Here is a 19,180-nt window from a genome sequence, read left to right as displayed (position 1 = left end):
AATACCATAATTAATTTGCCACAAATTTTTTGAAGTTCCCTTATATATGTTATATGTTTTCTGAATGCATGAAGCATTAGTTAGCTTCTTCAAACAATTAAAATATTTAAATTAGCGTATTCTTTGAATGATATAATTCTATTTTTTAATTGGTGCTTTGCTGTTGGCTTTTGAAGTACTTTTTTATTTTACATGGGTAGAATAAAATTTCCAATTTATCAATGGCCTGAAACACGCAGTCCACAAAAATAGATTACCAAAAGCATATGTAGCATAGGTTATAAACTTAGAACTTATAGAAAAAAGTTTAAATAAATCAGAGCATAGAGAATTTATTAAAATTTGTAAAAATTTTAATTTTTCTCATATTGTCTTACAGTGTTTCATAAATTTAAGAATTAACTTCTTGGTAGTAACACATTTGTTTTGCTAATTTAATTTTTATTTTTGACCAATTTAATTAGTTTTTTGGGGATTTTTTGTTGCACAAACTCCCCCTTAGGAAAAACTAGAAGCAAGAGTTCTCTTTTAGACTAGAAAAGTGAGGAAGGATTCTGGGATGTTTTAAAATAAAGGAAAGTTCTACATCAGCCATGCTGTAATAGAAAATTTCAGTCTGATTAAATAAATGATATAAATGTAGATTATGTGCCTATCATTTATATATAAAATAATCTATAATTTTATAGTAATAATATAGGTACACATTTCAAAGCCCCAGATAAATGATGTATTACCTGTAATTTGGTACGTGTCACTCAATATTAGCATAATAGTTAACTGAGATCTTCTATCAGTAACTTTAGCAACAGCTAGTTATTTATTGAACATCTATTATTTGCACAATACCATGTTAAAAGCTAAACTATGACGAAGAGATGGGTGTACTCTCTGTACTCAAGGAATTTCTATTTTATTTACTTGAGTTGCACTCTCTTTTGCTTAAAGTCTTAGAACAAATTATTTTCTTCATAGTTTAATCCCCCCCTCCCCCCCATTCTCATTCTCTGCACTGACTTCTTCTATTTAAGATATTTTTTTTAACTCCTTTGCCTAGTTTTGGAACCAAAATGCAAATCCCTCCATACTTTTTCTATTGTCCTTTAAATAATCAGCTGCTTAGTATATTCATTTAATCTTCTAAAGCTATTTTAACTTCATAGTTATAGAAAAACACCCTTTTGTTATGTCATATTTGCAGGTTTTAGTGATAGAACAGAAAAATGAAGACGGCACATGGCCAAGAGGTCCTTCTACTCCTAAGTAAGTGCTCCCATTTTTTATGGCTTATTGCATGATTGTGAGACCTGGTATCTGACAGTGAAATCTAGCAGGATGAAAGAACCAGATTGTATTATTCTGCAAAAATATTAGAATTTACCTCAATTCATACTTAATATGTTATCATTTTAAAAAGGCTTTCTACTTCTAATCTCTCAGAATAAGATATGGTATAAATAAGTGTTATATGTGAGACAATTATATCCTCTTATTGAACATTTACTTTACCCAATTTTTGAAGGTTCTTTGTGATTTATTTCAAACTTTTAATTTTTTAATCAAAATTAATTTCCTGCGAAAGAAAGATTTAGATTTTTTAAAATAAGTGTTTCAGACTGTAGAAGCATAAGTAAAATTAGGGAAGTTGCATTGATGATAAATGAAAATTGACAAAAATAGGAATCTTTTTTACTGTTTAAGCATAATCAGATTATAATTCATTGTTAAAAACATAGATCCAGCTATGTTTAAATGCTCAAATTATATGGATCTTTGAAAAGTGTGTAGTACATATATTACCTAAGGCAGCACTCTTATCATCAAGCACATTAATATTTTATCAGCAAATATTCACATCAAGTGGGATAAGGAAAGTCTTTTCTTATCATTTAGGTTATATCTTGCCTCAAAGGAATTTTAATATTTTTTAAAGAATTAAAGTTTTTGTATTTCAAATTTTCCTCCCTTTTTTCCCCACCCCCCTCCTCCCATATTTCGAATTTTCAAATGAGAGTTTGTAGAGCTGTGTTTTCAAATCCTTAAAATTAATCAATTAAATGAATAATAATTTAGTAATTGCTAATAGCATATAAAAGAAAGTGAAGATCTGACACTTAATTTTATTCAAAATTGCAATGTGTACCTTTACTAAGTGGTTCTCTATTTTGTCCTCCATGGAGTTCTTACTTTTAAATTATGAGAATTTGCCTATGGAAGTGAATTATACTGTGGTTATTTTTGTTTTTACTTTTAGTTGGTTGGCTGCATACAGGTGTAAGAAGAATATCATAAAAAGATGATTGTAGAATCATATATTAAATAACAGATGAAGATTTATAAATAACCTTTTCTTTTTGAATATTCACATTTGGACATTAGATCTGAACCAGTGATGTCTTTTATAGCTCATGTTTAGATTGATGTACTATTGTTAAATAATTTTTGAAATTACAAAGGTATTTGTGGATTAATAGCTTGATTACAAAGATGAGAAATCTTTTCTACTTAAAATAACTGATTTTTGTATCAAAGATAACATAATTTTCTCATTAGCTTCTCACCTATCTTCTAGCATATCATTTTTATTTAATTAAACTACCATAGCACTTGCTTTGCATAAAAGAAAATGTTTAATACAAAATCTATCACACTGTATACATATAGTAAATATTGGTGGATGAAACTACTGAACTGAAGATACACAGCATTATAATAGTTCCAGCCCTCACCACATCTGTGAGTTTAGTAGATAGCTCAAATATTAAGGGATACAAAGCTGTGCCTATTCACTATAAGATGCAGGAAATAACTATACCGCACCCTGTCAAACATTGCAGAACGATAGTGTCTTAGTATATATGGGCAGCCCCCAGGTTACAAATAAGGTCTCTTCCTGTACCTGGAAGAACTGTGGGCCATTTGGAACATATACTCACAGTTCTTACCTCGCCTTAGGGCAAGAAAAATGATTTAATGGCTGCACTTACAGTAAATGAAGTTAGGTGCCCTGTTGGCACTATTAGGTAATTGCGGAATGGTTAACTGCAAGGTGGGTGGTTCAAACCCACCAATTATTTTGTGGAATAAAGATGAAATAATCTGCTTTTGTAAATATGTAGTATCACAAACCCTATTATATTGGATCACTGTGAGTTGGAATTGACTTATAGCAATGTTGGTATTTTTAAATTTATGGGGGTCTGGAGTTTGGCTCAGTCGTTGCAAAGGGAGGGCAGATGTCTACAACATCACAGTATAGCTTCAAAGGTGGCAGCACCCTCCTCCAAATAATGGTGCCCCCTAAAAGATAATGGTGCTCCCTCAGAGGTAGCAGCACCCTGCCCAACGCTAGAAGCCATTATGCCACTTGGAACATGTATGAGTCTCCACACTCCTGCTAATAATACAGTCTCATGCATCAGCTTCTTATAAAGGGTTTCTATGCTTCTTACAATGTATCCCCTTCCCAATGCAGTGATGAATTACTCAAATTGTGAACGTTCTCATCTATTCCTGTTTCACTTCATTAACCATGATCGAGCCAATTCAACCCCCTGTGTAAATGACAGGCAATTAAAATAGGTCCATAAGTAGATGTTCATAACCAAGGGATATTTCTACCAAAAAAAAGTTGATGTTATTAGCACCTAGCTATAAGATTTCCTGAAACTAAGAAAGAAGTGGAATTTTCCTAACTTGATCAAATATGTACCCGAAATGTCTGGTAAATGTTATATTTAATTGACCTTATTGGGAAAGCAGTAAATCCACTGTCTGCATGTGATACAGTTATTTACATAGAACCCATAAACAATCTACAAACAACAAGAACTAATGAGAAAATTGAGCAAGATTATTCATTGTAAGATTAATTTCTATTACGGTTTTCTTTCAGTATCAACCAAAAAATTTAAAAAGCAACCCATTGCCATTGATTCAGTTCTAACTTAGTAACACTATATAGGGTTTCTGAGACTAAATCTTTACAGAAGCAGACAGCTTTGTTTTTCTCCCCAAGAGCAGCTGTTGAATTTCAAGGCCTGATTTGTGATTAGCAGCTTAATGCTTAACCCAAGCATCACCATGGCTATTTTTTTTCTTTATCCAGGGATCAAATTTTTTTTATAAAAGGCCAAGTAATAAATAAATTTTGGCATTGTGAGTCATATGTTCTCTTTCAAAGTTAGGCCATTTCTAATGCACTATGAAACATAGATAATGTCAATTAGTAAATATGACTGAGTATCAATAAAATTTAATTTATAAAACCACATAGTATTACCATATTTGGCCAGTGAACTATTGAGTCTCAGCCCTTGTTGTATGCCATTAGTAACCCTTTTAGAAAATAGTATCACAAAATTAACCTAAGAATCATAACTTTTGTGGACAATTTTTTTTACTTTATTAAAAGACAAAAGATCAAGGATCATATCACGTAGTACTGCCTCTTTCTTTAACTCTAGCATCATGTTGGTACTTCCATTTTGAAATTCTAATTTGAATTTCCTTTTTTTTTTAGAAACTTGGCAGACTTATTCTAAAATGAATTTAGACTAACAAAGATCCAAGAATGCCTATGTCAGTTTTGAAAAAGAAGAGTTAAAGAGAAGCACATGACCTGCCAGATAGTGAGACTTACTACAAAACCATAGTAATAAAAAACAATTATACTCAGCAATGAAAACAAATAGACTGGAATAAATAGCTTAGAAAGAAGTTGATATATAATATGTGGTGCCACAAGTTATGAAGGAACATATGGGTGGATTAAAATAAGATATATACTTAGATCTTATTTGGAAAACTAGCTATTTGGAGAAAAAGAAAATTAGGTAACAACCTTACATATTGCATACAAAAACAGACTTATGTGAAGATTAAATAAAAATGGTAACGCTCCCAGGGATGCCAATAAAAAAAACCTAATAGAAATTTTGGAGATTACCTATCTGTATTTTAGGGATCACAGAACATACTATTAATGGATTTGATTATGTCAAAATTAAGTTTTCTTTTAAAGGAACCATATACACAATGCTAAAAGTGAAATGTCAGCTTTGGAACATCTGTTTATAACTTGCAGTAGAATAATAGCTATATGTTCAGAGGGGTCAAAAAGTATTGCTACGAACGCATACAAATCTTTATTAAACAAGCAGCAACACATGAAGCTGTGGTCGCTCACCGTGTCTTCTATCTGTGTCTTTCCGCTTCTGAGGTCAGACTTTCTGTGCTTCTTCATTTATACTGTTAAAACAACAGGCTTAGCGTTCTTGAGACTCCAGTGTTCTTTTTTAATATTCTTTGAGATTTGGAAACAAAAAAAAATCTAGAAGGGCAAGAACAGAGATGTTTGGGATAAAGTTTACTACCGATTTTCATAGCATAGCCCTTTCAATTCTCAGTTAATGAGCAGGTGTATTATCTTGATGGAAGTTAAATACTAAATTTCTACAACTTGATTTAAATGTAAAATAATTGTATATGTATTTTGTACATCTATAGGTTAACCCTTATTTTACCAGAAAATTCATTTTAGTAATTTATTTTATTCTGTAGCTATGAATTCTAACTAAGGTACAACTATCAAATGCTGACTAAATTGTACTGTTAATTTTTTTCCTTAAGGCTTCATATTTCAGTTAATGCCTTTTAGATCATTGGTTTTGTTTTGCTTTGTTTTTTTATCTAGCTTGTACTGTTTTCAGTAACAATATCCTCTTGTGAAGGTAGCATGAGAATTTCATTTAATTCAGACATTTTATTTATTTATTAATTACTAAAAATATATTCAAAAGTATGTGGCTCAGCGTGTGGCAGAAAAAGTAGAAGGAAACTGATATTCTGAAGAGGCAGTTTTTATCATCTAGAAAACTAAAATCAATTAGACAAGGCATGAGAAGTAAGAACAAAATCAAATGGAAAACTAAGCCAGTAATTCCTACTCATACATTGCCCTCTGCCATCTGTGTTCCTCTGATTAACAGAATTCCAAATTGATGACTGAAACACTAAGTATAAACGTAATCTAGTGTCACAGTAGTATTTTAACAGCTCTGTCCCCGAGTGCTCTTGCTTACAGAGAGGGAACACTTTATAAATAAACCATTACAAACTATTTTTATTAGGATAAATAATAAACACCTAAATGACTTGTAATACTCTGTTTTACACTATTGGGATACTCGTTGTATAAGTAGAAAATCTAAGAAGCATGTACTTCTTAGAATATTTTAATTATGAAGCTTGTATATTACAGCAAGCTTAACCGGAGAAATGAATTCAGGCATGCTAAACAGACCCTTTTAGTTAAACCCTATCCCACTACTGTTGAGCCAACACATAGCGACTCTGTAGTCAGATTAGAACTGCCCCATGGACTGTAATCTCTAGAGCTTGCCCATATCTTTCTCCCTCAGAGTAGCTAGTGGGTTCAAACCAGTGACTATTCGGTTATCAGACAGGCACTTAACTATTGTATCACCAAGCCACATTTGGCTAAAAATTATGAAAATTTGTGTTAAGTAGTTTTATGAAGTGTTTATTTATAGGCATATAATTTCTGCTTATTGAAACAAATAGATTTGATTATCAATAGTTTTGTTTCTGGTACTAAAAGAGATATAGTTATCATAAATAACAAAATCAACTATGAAATTTCTCTATTTCTTACCTATTTTAGCATTGTTCAAATACTACAAGTAGGAGTGTTAAGTGATTTGGGTTTCTGGAAGTTGCGATACAGCTTTAAGAGGCAGGTTTTTTTCTTTATTATTCATTCATATTTTTTTAGTTTAAATAATACCTGTCTTCAATTTGAAATGCATCCTGTGAGCTCAGAAGTGGTTTATGAGTTGGGCTACTAACCACAAAGTCAGCAATTCAAAACCACCAGGTGTCCTGTCGGACAAAGATGAGCCTTTTTCTACTCCTGTAAAGATAAGTCTCAGAAACCCGCAGGGAGAGTTAGTTCTCCTCTGTCCTGTAGGGTTGCTTTGAAGTGAAATCAATTCAATGTTGTAAGAGTTTTTTTATGAGTAAAAATCAGAGTATTATTCTTTAATTTTCAGTCTATGGTTATTTTATAAAGGCACTTAGAATATCTTAAACTTGTATATGTCTTTTAAAATTTTTTTTAGTGTATGTCTTATTTAACCTCGTTCTTACACTTATTGAGAAACATATATACAAAGGTGCTTCCAAAACTTTGTGGAAAGATGGAATTGAAAGATAGTGGAATTTTTCCATGAACTTCTGAAATCTCTGCTACAGCGGCAGTTTGTAAAAACTTGAAGTAATGATTCATCCAAACAAATGAACAGAATGCAATTAAAAGAACCAAAACCTTGGAGAGTAATGATAATGTGTTGTGTGCTTTATCAAAAGTGTAGAGATCTATATTCTGAGGCTTAAAGGGAGGAAGGTATCTCAAAGTAATGATGGAGAATAGGAAGATCAAGCAAAAAGAATAATCATCTCAGTACAGGAAAACTTTTATCCCATTTTGTAATTGAGCTCGAGACAATCCACTATTTTAGTGGCTAGGGAATAGTTATGGGGCTAAATGCTGCAGGTAAGATAGAGGGTTAGTGTACCTGCTATTGGAAATCACTCATTCACTGCCATGGAGGAGCCCTGGTAGCAGAATGAGTTACTAGTGGACTGCTAGCCACAAGATCTGCAATTCAAAAGTGCTTCCTCCCCCCTTCCCCCACTATCATGATCCCAATTCTACCTTACAAATCCAGCTGGACCGGAGGATGTACACTGGTACAGATAGGAACTGGAAACACAGGGAATCCAGGACAGATGATCCCTTCAGGACCAGTGGAGAGAGTGGCAATATCGGGAGGGTGGAGGGCAGGTGAGGGAGAAAGGAGGCACAGATTACAAGGTCTATATATAACCTCCTCCCAGGGGGACAGACAGCGGAGAAGTGGATGAGGGAGACGTTGGATGGTGTGAGATATGACAAAATAATAATTTATAAATTATCAAGGGTTCAGGGGGCAGCGGGGAGGGAGGGGAAAAAATGAGCGGATGCCAAGGGCTCAAATAGAAAGCTGGTGTTTTGAGAATGATGATGGCAACATATGTACGAATGTGCTGGACATAATTGATGTATGTATGGATTGTGATAAGAGTTGTATGAGCCCCTAATAAAATGATTTAAAAAATAACATAAAACCACCAGCCTAAAAAAGTTAGTCCGGAATCTTACAGTCTGTTCTACTCTGTCCTAATAGGGCCTCTCAGAGTAGGGAGGAGAAATCAGTTACAGAGAAAGAACTAAACCAAAGCCCACTGCCATCCAGACCACTCTGATTCACAGTTACCTCTGTAGAACAGATTACAGGGAAAAGGGCAATGGATAATGGAAAAATTAGCATAGATGATTATTACTAAATATAATAAAAGAAGAAAATAAATAATAGTTTATTAGAAAGGCAAGCTTTCTAGAGTGGGATAAAAACTGCGTTATGATGCGAAACTTTTTATTATTTAAATAATGTACCTTTTTAAAGATAATTTTTACCTAAATGCAAAGGCATCATATGAATGATAGAATGAAGTTTATATGCACTTCTATTAACTAATTAACTGTTTTTGTTGTTGTTTTATTTTGGTTGTCTAAACTTTTTTTTAGCAATGCATGCCCTTAAACACCTCATAACTGTACTTTGAGGGTTTTTGATTTTAGTAAGCAGAGAGATCCTGTGCTTACCAATTTTCTTTTTAAATTACACAGAGATTTTTAAAAATGTTTTCTATATCAAAATCGTCCAGCTACTTTGTGTTGTAGAGCGAAAATGCGTAACCTAGTATCATTTCTCTAGGTGTTTGGGGAAAGAATTTGGACACAGTCAAGTTCATTAACCAATGATAAATTCAGTACTTAAAACCATATCCAAATTTAATTGACATTAGAAATTTTAGATAATATATGTATAAATAAATGTAATTTAAGTCTAGAGTGTTCATTTTGATGTTTCATATTTATGAGTACTCACAAATAATTATTAGATACTTCTTTTATCATATCTCCCCTGCTTTGTTACAGTAAAGATGTGAGCAATTTATAGTGACATGTCTCAGGAACAGCCATATAGATAGAAACATAATGCCATACAAAGGGAAAAAAGATAAACGGGCCAAGTCAAAAAAGTATTACTACTAGGCCTACGGTTCTTCCATCCATGGGTTTATCCTAAGTAAAACATGTTTAAGCATATCTGTGCCGTCAATGACAGATGCAGACAAGTTCTCTCAGGAATATGGTTGTTTTCGCTTCATTAGACCTTAAAACAAGGTCTAATTAAAAGAGTAGCTTCCAAAGGGGTCTACCGGTTACATTTAAGGCAGAGAAGGTAACTGTTTCCTGGGACTTTTACACCCCCCCCCATATATTTTCAAAACTTTTTGTGAATTGGGTGAAGGCTTACTATTTTTCAACAATTCATACATGTTTTATTTCATGTCATTTGCTTTCTGATTCCTCTTTCCTAATGTTTCCTGCCATCTAAGCTTTGTCTTTGGGTAAATGATACCTTTTGATTTTGAATGGTTGATTGTTCGAAGGAGCGCATATCTCACTAGTATTTTTGTTCTCCGGATAAACTTGTCTATTGTTTGGCATAAAGATTCAGTCAAGGAGACTAGTTCAGTTCCAGGCTTGAAAGATATCTAACAGCAATGGGCTCAAAGATTTCACCAGTAAGGCAGTTATTTTTTACGATTTTGAGTTTTGTTCTACTGTTTCAGCCCAATTTATTCAGTACCTTATAGTGAAATCCCTTCAGAACAATTGGCAATGGTCTCCAGGCATCGTTTAGTTCTCCTGATCTCATGGTCCAGGAGGCTGATGTCCACATGGTCCATTAGTCCTGTGCACTAATTGTGCCCATGCATCCTTTATTTTCCCCAGTCATCTTTGCTTTGGATGTGGAGAGACCAATAGGTACTCTAGGTAGTGGTAACGAAGCAGATTGCTTGAGCGAGAGGAATACAGAAGGTCAAAGGCATAGCTCTGACCTGAACACTTAAAACTTTGTCAGCAGATCCCCTTATGATGCAGGCTGGACCTGATCTGGTTTCCAAATGTTCTGCACTTTTGGTTTTGTTGTTCATTGATATTATGGTGTTTCTTAGAGGTGTTATGTCATTGGAGGTCACCCTCCGAAGTTGTGTTACTTGTTTTTCCATCTTTTGGTAAATGAAACCCAGAATTGATGCACTTTAAAGGACAACAAGTAGATTAAGGGTTTCTGTGGGGTGGGGGTACAGTGGGAGGGGAGGCAGTAAAAGAGAGATGATGTCAAGGAGTCCATGTAGAGAAAGATTGTCTGGAAACTGGTAGCAATTGTACAATTCTACTTGACATGATTGAACTATGAAATGATGTGATATATGTATTAAATCCAAATTAATAATAATGTAAAAAATAAGATGTGCTGAGATTGATAACCATTAAGGAAAAGTGACTAAAATTTCATGTTTTATGCATATTATATATAAAAATCAAGTTGTTAAAAAAATGAAAACGTAAAGGTATAAGAAACAATATAACTGAAGTACCTCAGACTCTACCTGGCATATTAGAGGCAGACAAAAAATGCTTACTAAGCTGTATCTCTTAGCAGTATAAGTGTGTAATTTCTCAAGAGACTTCAAAGTATTCTTTTTCTTGAAGAACTTGCCTTAGAAGAATTTCTAGAAATTGAGAGAACATTTAAGATTGATCTTGTTTCTGTTAGCAGTTTTTATTTTTAATAGTATATTTTATTGTATTATGTCAAGTTTGAAAATTACTTTTAAAATCTTAAAATGTTTTTGCTATATCAGTATTAATATTTACTTTCTTTATATTTTGATTACTCAGGTGGTATAAATTTTCACATGCTAAATATTGAATGTATTCACCAAAAGTAAGATATGTTTCCCTTTTGAGGTAAACTCAACATATTTCATTTGAATTGCATACTTAAGTATGTAAAATATAGTGGACCTATGGGAATACATATACTATAAACACTAAATTGTAAGGATGAGGTTTATTTTTTTCTTCATTAAACCACCTAAACTTAATTGATGGGCTTTACCTTTTTAGTCGTATTTAAGAGATGAATCACTATCTTACAATACACCTAACTCAACTAGCTAAAATGATTTCATACTAAATAAGTGCTTTCATATCTATTTTATTTAGAATATCCTAAGAGTTCTTCCTTAGTTTACTTGAAAAGAGAACTAGAACAGGAGTGCTAATGAACAGAGTGATTTTCAAATTACATCAAAGAAAGAGAGTTTATAGTTCACAGAATGACTTACTGTTCTTGCTACCAGCGCTCCACTCATTCTCTGAAGAACCAAAATTAACTCTCCGTACATTAGCTCGACTGGGGTTTTGTGTATGTCATCTAGCTTAGAAGTTACAGTCAACATGGATAAATATAGTTGATTTGACAGCAGTGAGTTTGGTATCCAATACAATACAGTGAGTTCTGTATCCATTCATCAGTACTCCAATAATCTTTTAAAAATCACAATTCAGATTTATTTACCTGTGATCACATCCATTTGTTTCTCTCTTAAATTGCTATTTAAAGACAACCACTCTACCTATATATTTATCCAATTCTTTCTAACCAGTAATTGGGTTCAGGCAAGTCATTCTGGCTGCGTGTGAGCGAGCCCGGGTGTGTCAGAGTAGAACTGTCCTCTCTTGTGTGTGTGGCCTTTCTTATAGGGTTTTCAACAGCGCGTTTTGCAAAAGTAGATCACCGGGTCTTTCTGGATGGACTCGAACCACCAACTCTTGGGTTAGCAGCTGAACACTTTCAGCTATTTGCACTGCCCAGACACTTGGTTTCTCTCACCCTCCATTGCTTTCTCTCATGCACTTTTATAACTACTTACCATCCTGTCATACCAGTAGTAGACACTTACTTAACGCTGGTTCATTGTCTTTATTATAGTGGCTTTTTACCCTTCAGCCTGTAAAGATAAATGAACATCTCTCATCTTTTAAGAAAAACCCAAAATTACAGACTACCACCAAATACTAATTTTAAGCTTTTCTTCCGTTTACAGCCAGTTCCTGAAAACAGAATATACTTGTTCTTCTCTGCCACACTCTCAGAATTTTACATTCTTCTTTCTTAGCCAGTCTGCTTCCACTTCCAACCTCCTCCACTCTCCATCAAAATGCTCTTTACGGGTGATGTCGCTACTTCTAAATATTTGTTAAAGATTGATAGACATTTTTATTTGACATCTCTTTATCATCTTTTTATCACTGCCTCTCAAAGAATTGATCTTAATTTGAACCCAGGGAACACTGGCCCAAGAACAATCCCTATTTCCAAGGTTCTCTTCCTAGCCAGGTATGCCACATTTGGTTATTGAAGTTCTGTCCTGCACAGCTGTAGGGGGCCTTTTCACAATGTGGGTTCTGTGACTCCCTTTCCCTGGCACAGTGCAATGTACAATTTACATTGATAATCCACACCAGCCATGTCAGTAGTTAAATCTGAAAGGTTATTTTCAATATAGGGCCTGAAACTGAAGCAAGTGATTTTTAAAGTATTACATTAAAATTTATAATTATTTTATAACTTCATGCATTTAGTCATTCGGGAAAATATTGATTCGCTGAGTTATGTAGATGCACCAAATGTTGGTAAATTTATTATACAGTATTATTTTTAAAAAGAATTCTTGGTGGTATGGACTATTAACATGCTTGTCCGTTAGTTGAGATATTGAAGGTTCAAGTCCACCCAAAGGCCTGATGATAAACTTTTTAAAACTCTGCTTATATACTTCAGGAAAACCAGCCATTGAAGTGTATGTGGAGCACAGTGCTACTCTGACATGCATACATAGGGTCACGATAAGTAGAAATAGACTCAGTGATATCGAGACTCAAATTTTTATTTGTTTAAATCAAATTTGTTTAAATGACACCAAGCTCTGAAGCAAATTGTGTTGAGAAGCTATCAAGCTCATAATGCCAGTTATGTTTTTATTTGAATATATGCACGCATTTACGGACTGACTTTTATCAAGTTTTATCGTTGTCAGAAAATATTTTCAGTTATGTTCCTTTGAGTAACAAGTTCTCTTCATTCAATTTTGAGAAAACGCTTACTAGATATTCAAGTCTAAGTAACCAGTTTGTTCTCTGTGGATAAGAGCAAAAGAGGGTATCATATAAAAAGAATGACAAGTTCTGTTTTCAGGTCAATAAATTGCATAAGCCCTTTTCCTCATAACAAACTTCAGTCAGCAGCAGAAGTAATTCATACAAAATTCCTCGTTGTCATACGGTGTTAAAAAATAAATTAACATAAGGGTGAAGATTGAATAAAATTAATAACTTTAATGAAGTAAAACTTTAATGGTGGAACACTTTTTCCTCCTGTGATGCAGCCGAGATACAGCGAGTGACTAGCATAGTTTGGAGTTACTGTTTTAAACCTGTTGAAACCCATTGCTATTGAGTAGATTGCAACAGGGACACTGCAGAATAGGGCTGCTCCACAGGGTTTCAACTCAGCTGTAGTCTACAGAAGCAGATCGGTAGACCTTTCTTTTGAGCCACAGTTGGGATGGTTTGAATTGCCAACCTTTAGATTAGTAGTTATGTAGTTGTGGGGCCACAGCTGCCCTGCTCCAGCTACACAAAGCAGGATCTACCCAAAGGATATTCTAGCTCCACATCTGCCCAAGGATGATGTCTATTAGACAGAAGTCAGACATACCTTCTAACTTTGTTTACCTTATTCTGATACTAGCCATTCTTCCCATGACTGTTTTTCAGCTGGATTCAATAACCCATTGCAGTGGCCACACAGAGCTCACCAATACAACTACTGATAGGCTTTCTTAGCGATATTAACAAGTTCCACCGAATCAGAATCAGAAAACATTAAGGATTCAGTTCTCTTTTCCACAGCACGTCTTCTCAGCAATGATGACAACCATGTCTCTCTGGTCCACTGCCTCAACCATTTGGTCCCTTTGCTACAGCCCTCCTAATTAATCACAATTTTTTTGTTTTATTAATAAATGCTTAATTAATCTCCCAGTTCTTAGTCTCTTGTCTTCTTCAAGAGTTATCTTTGTACAGTATGAATCTGATTAAGTAATTACACTCTTAGAGTTGTTCAACATATTCTAGCATAATAGGATACAATTCACATCTCTTTTTAGAGCACGTTGTTGTTTAGTTACTGTCAAGTCAATCTTAAATCATGGCAGACTCATGTGCACAGTGGACCTGCTGCGTATTATCATACCTACGTGCTTGCCATTTTTTCAGTCAAATGGAATTTGTATTATTACTTGTACAGTCCCTCACATTTGGATATGTAAATTTTCTAAATGGAGTACTCACTAACTTCCCCTCCAAAGCTATCCATTATTTTAAATTCCCTTCATGCAAGAAGGTCTTCTTCCTTTTGGCTCCCATGGGATTTTATATTAACCCACCTATAAGACAGTTGGACAGTCCCTCACAGAAGGTCTACACAGAAGGGATGATATAGCTACAGGGTGTAGGATAGCACTGATGAAACAGAACTGTCCTCCAGTTCTTTTAAGATGTCCTCCCTTTACTGTTATGGTCTTACTTAGTTTTACCTCATTAATCTTGTTAGACCTGCGTAGTTCATTTGTATGGTTAAGATTATTTGGTGCTCGGCCAGACAGTCACACTCATTTTTAATGAGTACGGGCTGCGTGGCTTCCTCCACGCTGGACCTCCGCGCAGCTCTGATGGTAGCAGTGGTATGGGCTGTCCAAGAAGAGAAGATGGCCAGGATGGGCCTCACATCCTGACCACAAGATCTAGGGGCCAGGGCGGGCATGCGATCTGTTGACTGCCTTGGTTTCTGCCATGAGCTGCTCCCCCTCACTGTCCTGGAGTCGGAGAACATCCTCTCTGGGAGCCAGGCAGAAACAGCATCTCGGTAACCCCACTCAGATGGACCCTAGATGTGTGTGGTTCAAGCATCCAAAAATCTGAAGAGGAATCACTGGTACAGACACCACTGTGAGGAGTGAGGAAAGGGGTCTGCATATGCCATAAGCCCACTCAGAAGGGCTTTCTCTCCAGCAGGTGGTCGACTTTACTCCTCATCTATACCACGGTGTCTCTTTGGCTACTCTCTGGGACTAATAAGCAACAGACTCCCTGCCATGCCCACGGCACTCCAGCTGGGGACACTGGGTTTGAGCAGAGGCATTACTGTCACCAGGCTGATGGATGCCTGTGGAAGGATATGAAAATATTAGAATGGGAAGAACAAAGAACATTGTTTAATATGTCAGCTTCTCAGAGACTGGAGAACTGAGACAGGAGCTTCTCAGCCTGTAAGAGTTGGCCAAAGTACATGCTGTCTTGGACTCTGGACTGTTCCTAGAACTAAAAGTCACATCAATAAAATAATAAAATGAAGCACTTTACCAATGTGAGCTACTCGGAAAACCTCAAAAAAAAATGTCATTCGATGCATAAAATCCAAGATAGATAAACCCTTCATGGTAACAAGGAAGGGATGATATAACCAGGGTGCAGTGTAGCACCTAAGAAACACACAACATTCCTCTAATTCTTTACTGCTTCCCCCTCCCCTCCCAATTATGACCCCAATTCTATCTTACAAATCTAGATAGATCAGACCATGTACCCTGGTACAGGTAAGAGCTCTCAACACATGAAATACAGGACAGATAAACCCCTCAGGACCAATAATGAGAGTAGCAATAGCATAAGGTAGGGGAAAGGTAGGAGGCAAAAGGGTGAACCAATCGTAATCAACATACAATCCCTCTCCATCCAGGGGGATAACAGAAACGTGGGTGAAGCGAGACAGCGGATGAGGTGAAATATGAAAATAATTTATAAATTATCAAGTGTTCGAGTAGAGGGAGGCGGGAGGAGCTGATACCAGGTGCTCAAGTAGAAAAAAATGTTTTGGAAATTGTGACATTTGTATAAATGTGCTTTATACAATTGATGTATGAAATGTTATAAGAACTAGAAGAGCCTCCAATAAAGTGATTTATTAAAATTAATTTTTTTAAACCTTCAGAAATAGGAATGGGAATAATAATTCCCTGAGGGTACGGGAAGGTGGGGGGCCTGATGACAAGGATGTCTGCATGATCCCACTCAAGAGGAAAATATGACAGAACTGTAGGTGAACAGACACACTATACTGGATGGGGCAAGATAAGCATATATATGTATGCATATAAAGCAATGGGGGTTTCTGGGATGGACGAGGGAGGGGATAAAGAGGAGCGGATATCAGAGTTCAAGAAGAAAGAAAATGTTTTGAAAATGATGGCAGCAATTGTACAATTATGCTTGATATTAAGGGCCACCAATAAAATGATTTTTAAAAAACTTTGTTAATGTCTAATATATTGAATTTATATATGTATCTCTTTTCCCATTCATTTGGGAGATATTTGAGATCAAGGACTATCATTTTTTTCTAGTATTTAGCATGACAAATCAATAGTAATCATTCCATTGATATTTAAGTATTTGAATGAATTTCAAAGAAATTACTATGAAAGGCACATATTAAATCATTGATATTTCATTCCATTTTTCTTTACTCTCATTATCCTCACTGTTGCTAATCAGTGGGACAGGAGGCAAAAAAAGAAAACGCACACAAAGAGGCTTCTAAGAGCGGCTGTGTGGTTAAGGTTGCGAGTCACCTTGACTTGGCCGTTAGTGTTCTGGCAGTTAATGTAGTGGTGTAATTTGGCATTTATATAATGATGTAATTTTGCAGTAATGTGACGAGCCTCTATTTTGCATAACATTCGATTTTCTCATCACAGTCTGGTATTTTGGAACCTAACCATGCTGATAAATGAGAAATTGATGTATGTCTGTAGGTTTAGTAAAATCCAAGTGATTTAAAAGCAGATTTTTCATTTTATAAATTAATACTTTTTCCCATTAGTCATTTCATTGTATATTACCACTTGAGGACAGGAGGAAAAATAATTTTTAAAATCGAGTCATTTTAGGCCTCACTAGTTTAGAATATATGAAGCCTGAGATGCAGGAGCTGAAACTTAACTTTATACTGCCTGTCGTCGAAATGTTGCCTAGTACATTACCATAAATATTTGAGTGTAAGCCAAGTTTTTCAACACATTGTTAATGCAATTTTTGTGGGAAAATTCGGTGCCTCAGCTAATATTCAGGTTGGCTTATACTTGAGTATATACGGTAAGTGTTTAGAAAATTACAAGGGTAATATTTAATCCTTCATAGACCTTAAAGGCATTCAATTCTTTATAATAAATCCATTCTTTATATCCCAGGCTTAACTTTAGGGAATATTTTTATGAAAATCCTTTCATAATTGCAGTTTCTCCTAAAATATTTTGAATTAGTGAGATGTGTCTTATACAATCAGATTTATGTCTTTTCTGTTGTTTTTGTAGATAATTTTTCTCCCCAAACTACTACTTGGATCATGTTTAGAATTCTGTGATACAAGTCTGTCTACCTTGCCTTAAAGTTGTAGAGTGGGTAACAGTCTCTGAGCACTATCAGTCTTGTATGTAATTAGAATGCCATGCTAGTGAGAGAGTTAATACTTTTACATAGCTCCTTGGAAAATTCAATGTTTTCATTCCGTTGATTTATGGAAATTATTGATGGTAAAATGGTAGCAGTGATTACCTAAATTCAGAAATGGGTGTGCTGGGTATATTACATCAAAGGACATATTTAATTTGATGAATTTCACTTGGAAGAAGTTCCCCATTGCACTTGAATGTGAAAGAATTCACTGGAAATTGAAAGCCAAAGGATATTTTAGTTATTTTTGCTCATAAATCTGTTTTCCAGCATTCATTTACTACATTCATTGTCATCTGTTGGTTCTTTCTTTATTTCATAATTACTTTCAAAATTCAGCATTATTATCTAATTTAACATTTTCATATTTTTAAAGGTCCCCAGGTGCATCCAATTTTTCAACTTTACCAAAGATCTCTCCTTCATCTCTATCAAATAATTATAACAACATCAACAACAGAAAGTAAGCACTGTATCTTAAAAACTCTTTGTTTAATTGATCGCCCTATCGTGGTTGCAAAAACAAAATCTCGTGTTCCTAAAATTTAGGATAAAAGTCTTAATGCTTTAAAATCTGGTTTCTTTTCCATTGCAAGTACACAGAGTTCTACAAAAAAAGAAAACAGTTATAAATTTCTTGATTTAGTATATCATATACAATACTCACTTGCTAAACGGAAAATAAAGCAATTTTAGATTCTAACATAAATTACTAACGTATGTTTGGAAATTTGTTAGAACTCACTCAGCTCAGCTTTTAGGACGAACATAAACTTTCAGATGTCATTTTAGAACCAGATATGTTTTCTCATTCAATACATAGTGTTTTCTAAAAGTATAATCAGTGATTCTCAACTAGGCAATAGACCAAAATTACACAAAATTTTCCATTTATTAAAAAGACAGTCACTTTTCCTTTGCCCCATCAAGAATGACATTCAGAATCTTGGAGTAGTTAAGAAAATTATGCAAAAGTATGTTATCTCTATAAGAAAAACAGTTTGCTGTAGATCACTTGGGCTTCACTGTACCACCTAACTATAGTTGTATTAGAAGTACATGTGTGGGATAAACAGGTAGCACAGTCTGCTGCTACCTGAAAGGATGGAGACTTAAAAGTCAACATATAGGAGTTTTTGGAAAAGGCCTGGTCAACCACTTTTGAGAAATCAGATATTGACAATCCCTGTGAAGTACAGCTCTTCTGTGACACACATGGCACTATAGTAAATCGGAATCAACTCCACAGCAACTGGTTCTGCTTATGGATCTATTGTTACCTTAATAATGAGCATGATTTGTCTTTCATTGGAAAAGGTTAAAAAAAAAACTTTTGATATTTGTAATTGGTTCAATCAAATTATGGAAAGGCCTTGATCCAGAATTATTCTCTTTCATTTCTTGGATACGAAAATGTTAGGTGATGTATAAGGTTGACAGTATATAGTTAAATGTCTGTACTGCTTGTCTAGTTCTCAAATGGAGTCTTGTCCCAGATAATTAGTAAAGTTATTATGAATAATATTTAAATTAAACCAATAACTGAGTTCATAGGTTTTA

At 34.7% G+C, this 19,180-nt stretch overlaps 1 protein-coding gene across 7 annotated transcripts in view; it reads left to right on the top strand.

Annotated features, from left to right (window-relative positions):
• Positions 1 to 19,180, top strand: part of USP15 (ubiquitin specific peptidase 15) — a 135,034-nt gene that overhangs the window by 55,560 nt on the left and 60,294 nt on the right. For 3 of the 7 annotated variants that reach the window (XM_075551349.1, XM_075551350.1, XM_075551353.1), the window contains exons 6-7: positions 1,202 to 1,263; positions 17,997 to 18,083. In XM_075551349.1, the coding sequence (XP_075407464.1) occupies positions 1,202 to 1,263; positions 17,997 to 18,083 (149 nt within the window). Of the gene's footprint in view, positions 1 to 1,201; positions 1,264 to 2,254; positions 2,316 to 13,825; positions 14,093 to 17,996; positions 18,084 to 19,180 lie in introns of those variants that run through there. The other 4 variants (XM_075551351.1, XM_075551352.1, XM_075551355.1 and 1 more) reach the window with 3 other exon arrangements.

This window comes from Tenrec ecaudatus, chromosome 6 (assembly GCF_050624435.1).
Source record: "Tenrec ecaudatus isolate mTenEca1 chromosome 6, mTenEca1.hap1, whole genome shotgun sequence".
NCBI classification, from domain to species: Eukaryota; Metazoa; Chordata; class Mammalia; order Afrosoricida; family Tenrecidae; genus Tenrec; species Tenrec ecaudatus.
The sequence above is the reverse complement of the archived record's forward strand: the minus strand, read 5'-3'. Positions and strand labels throughout refer to the sequence as shown.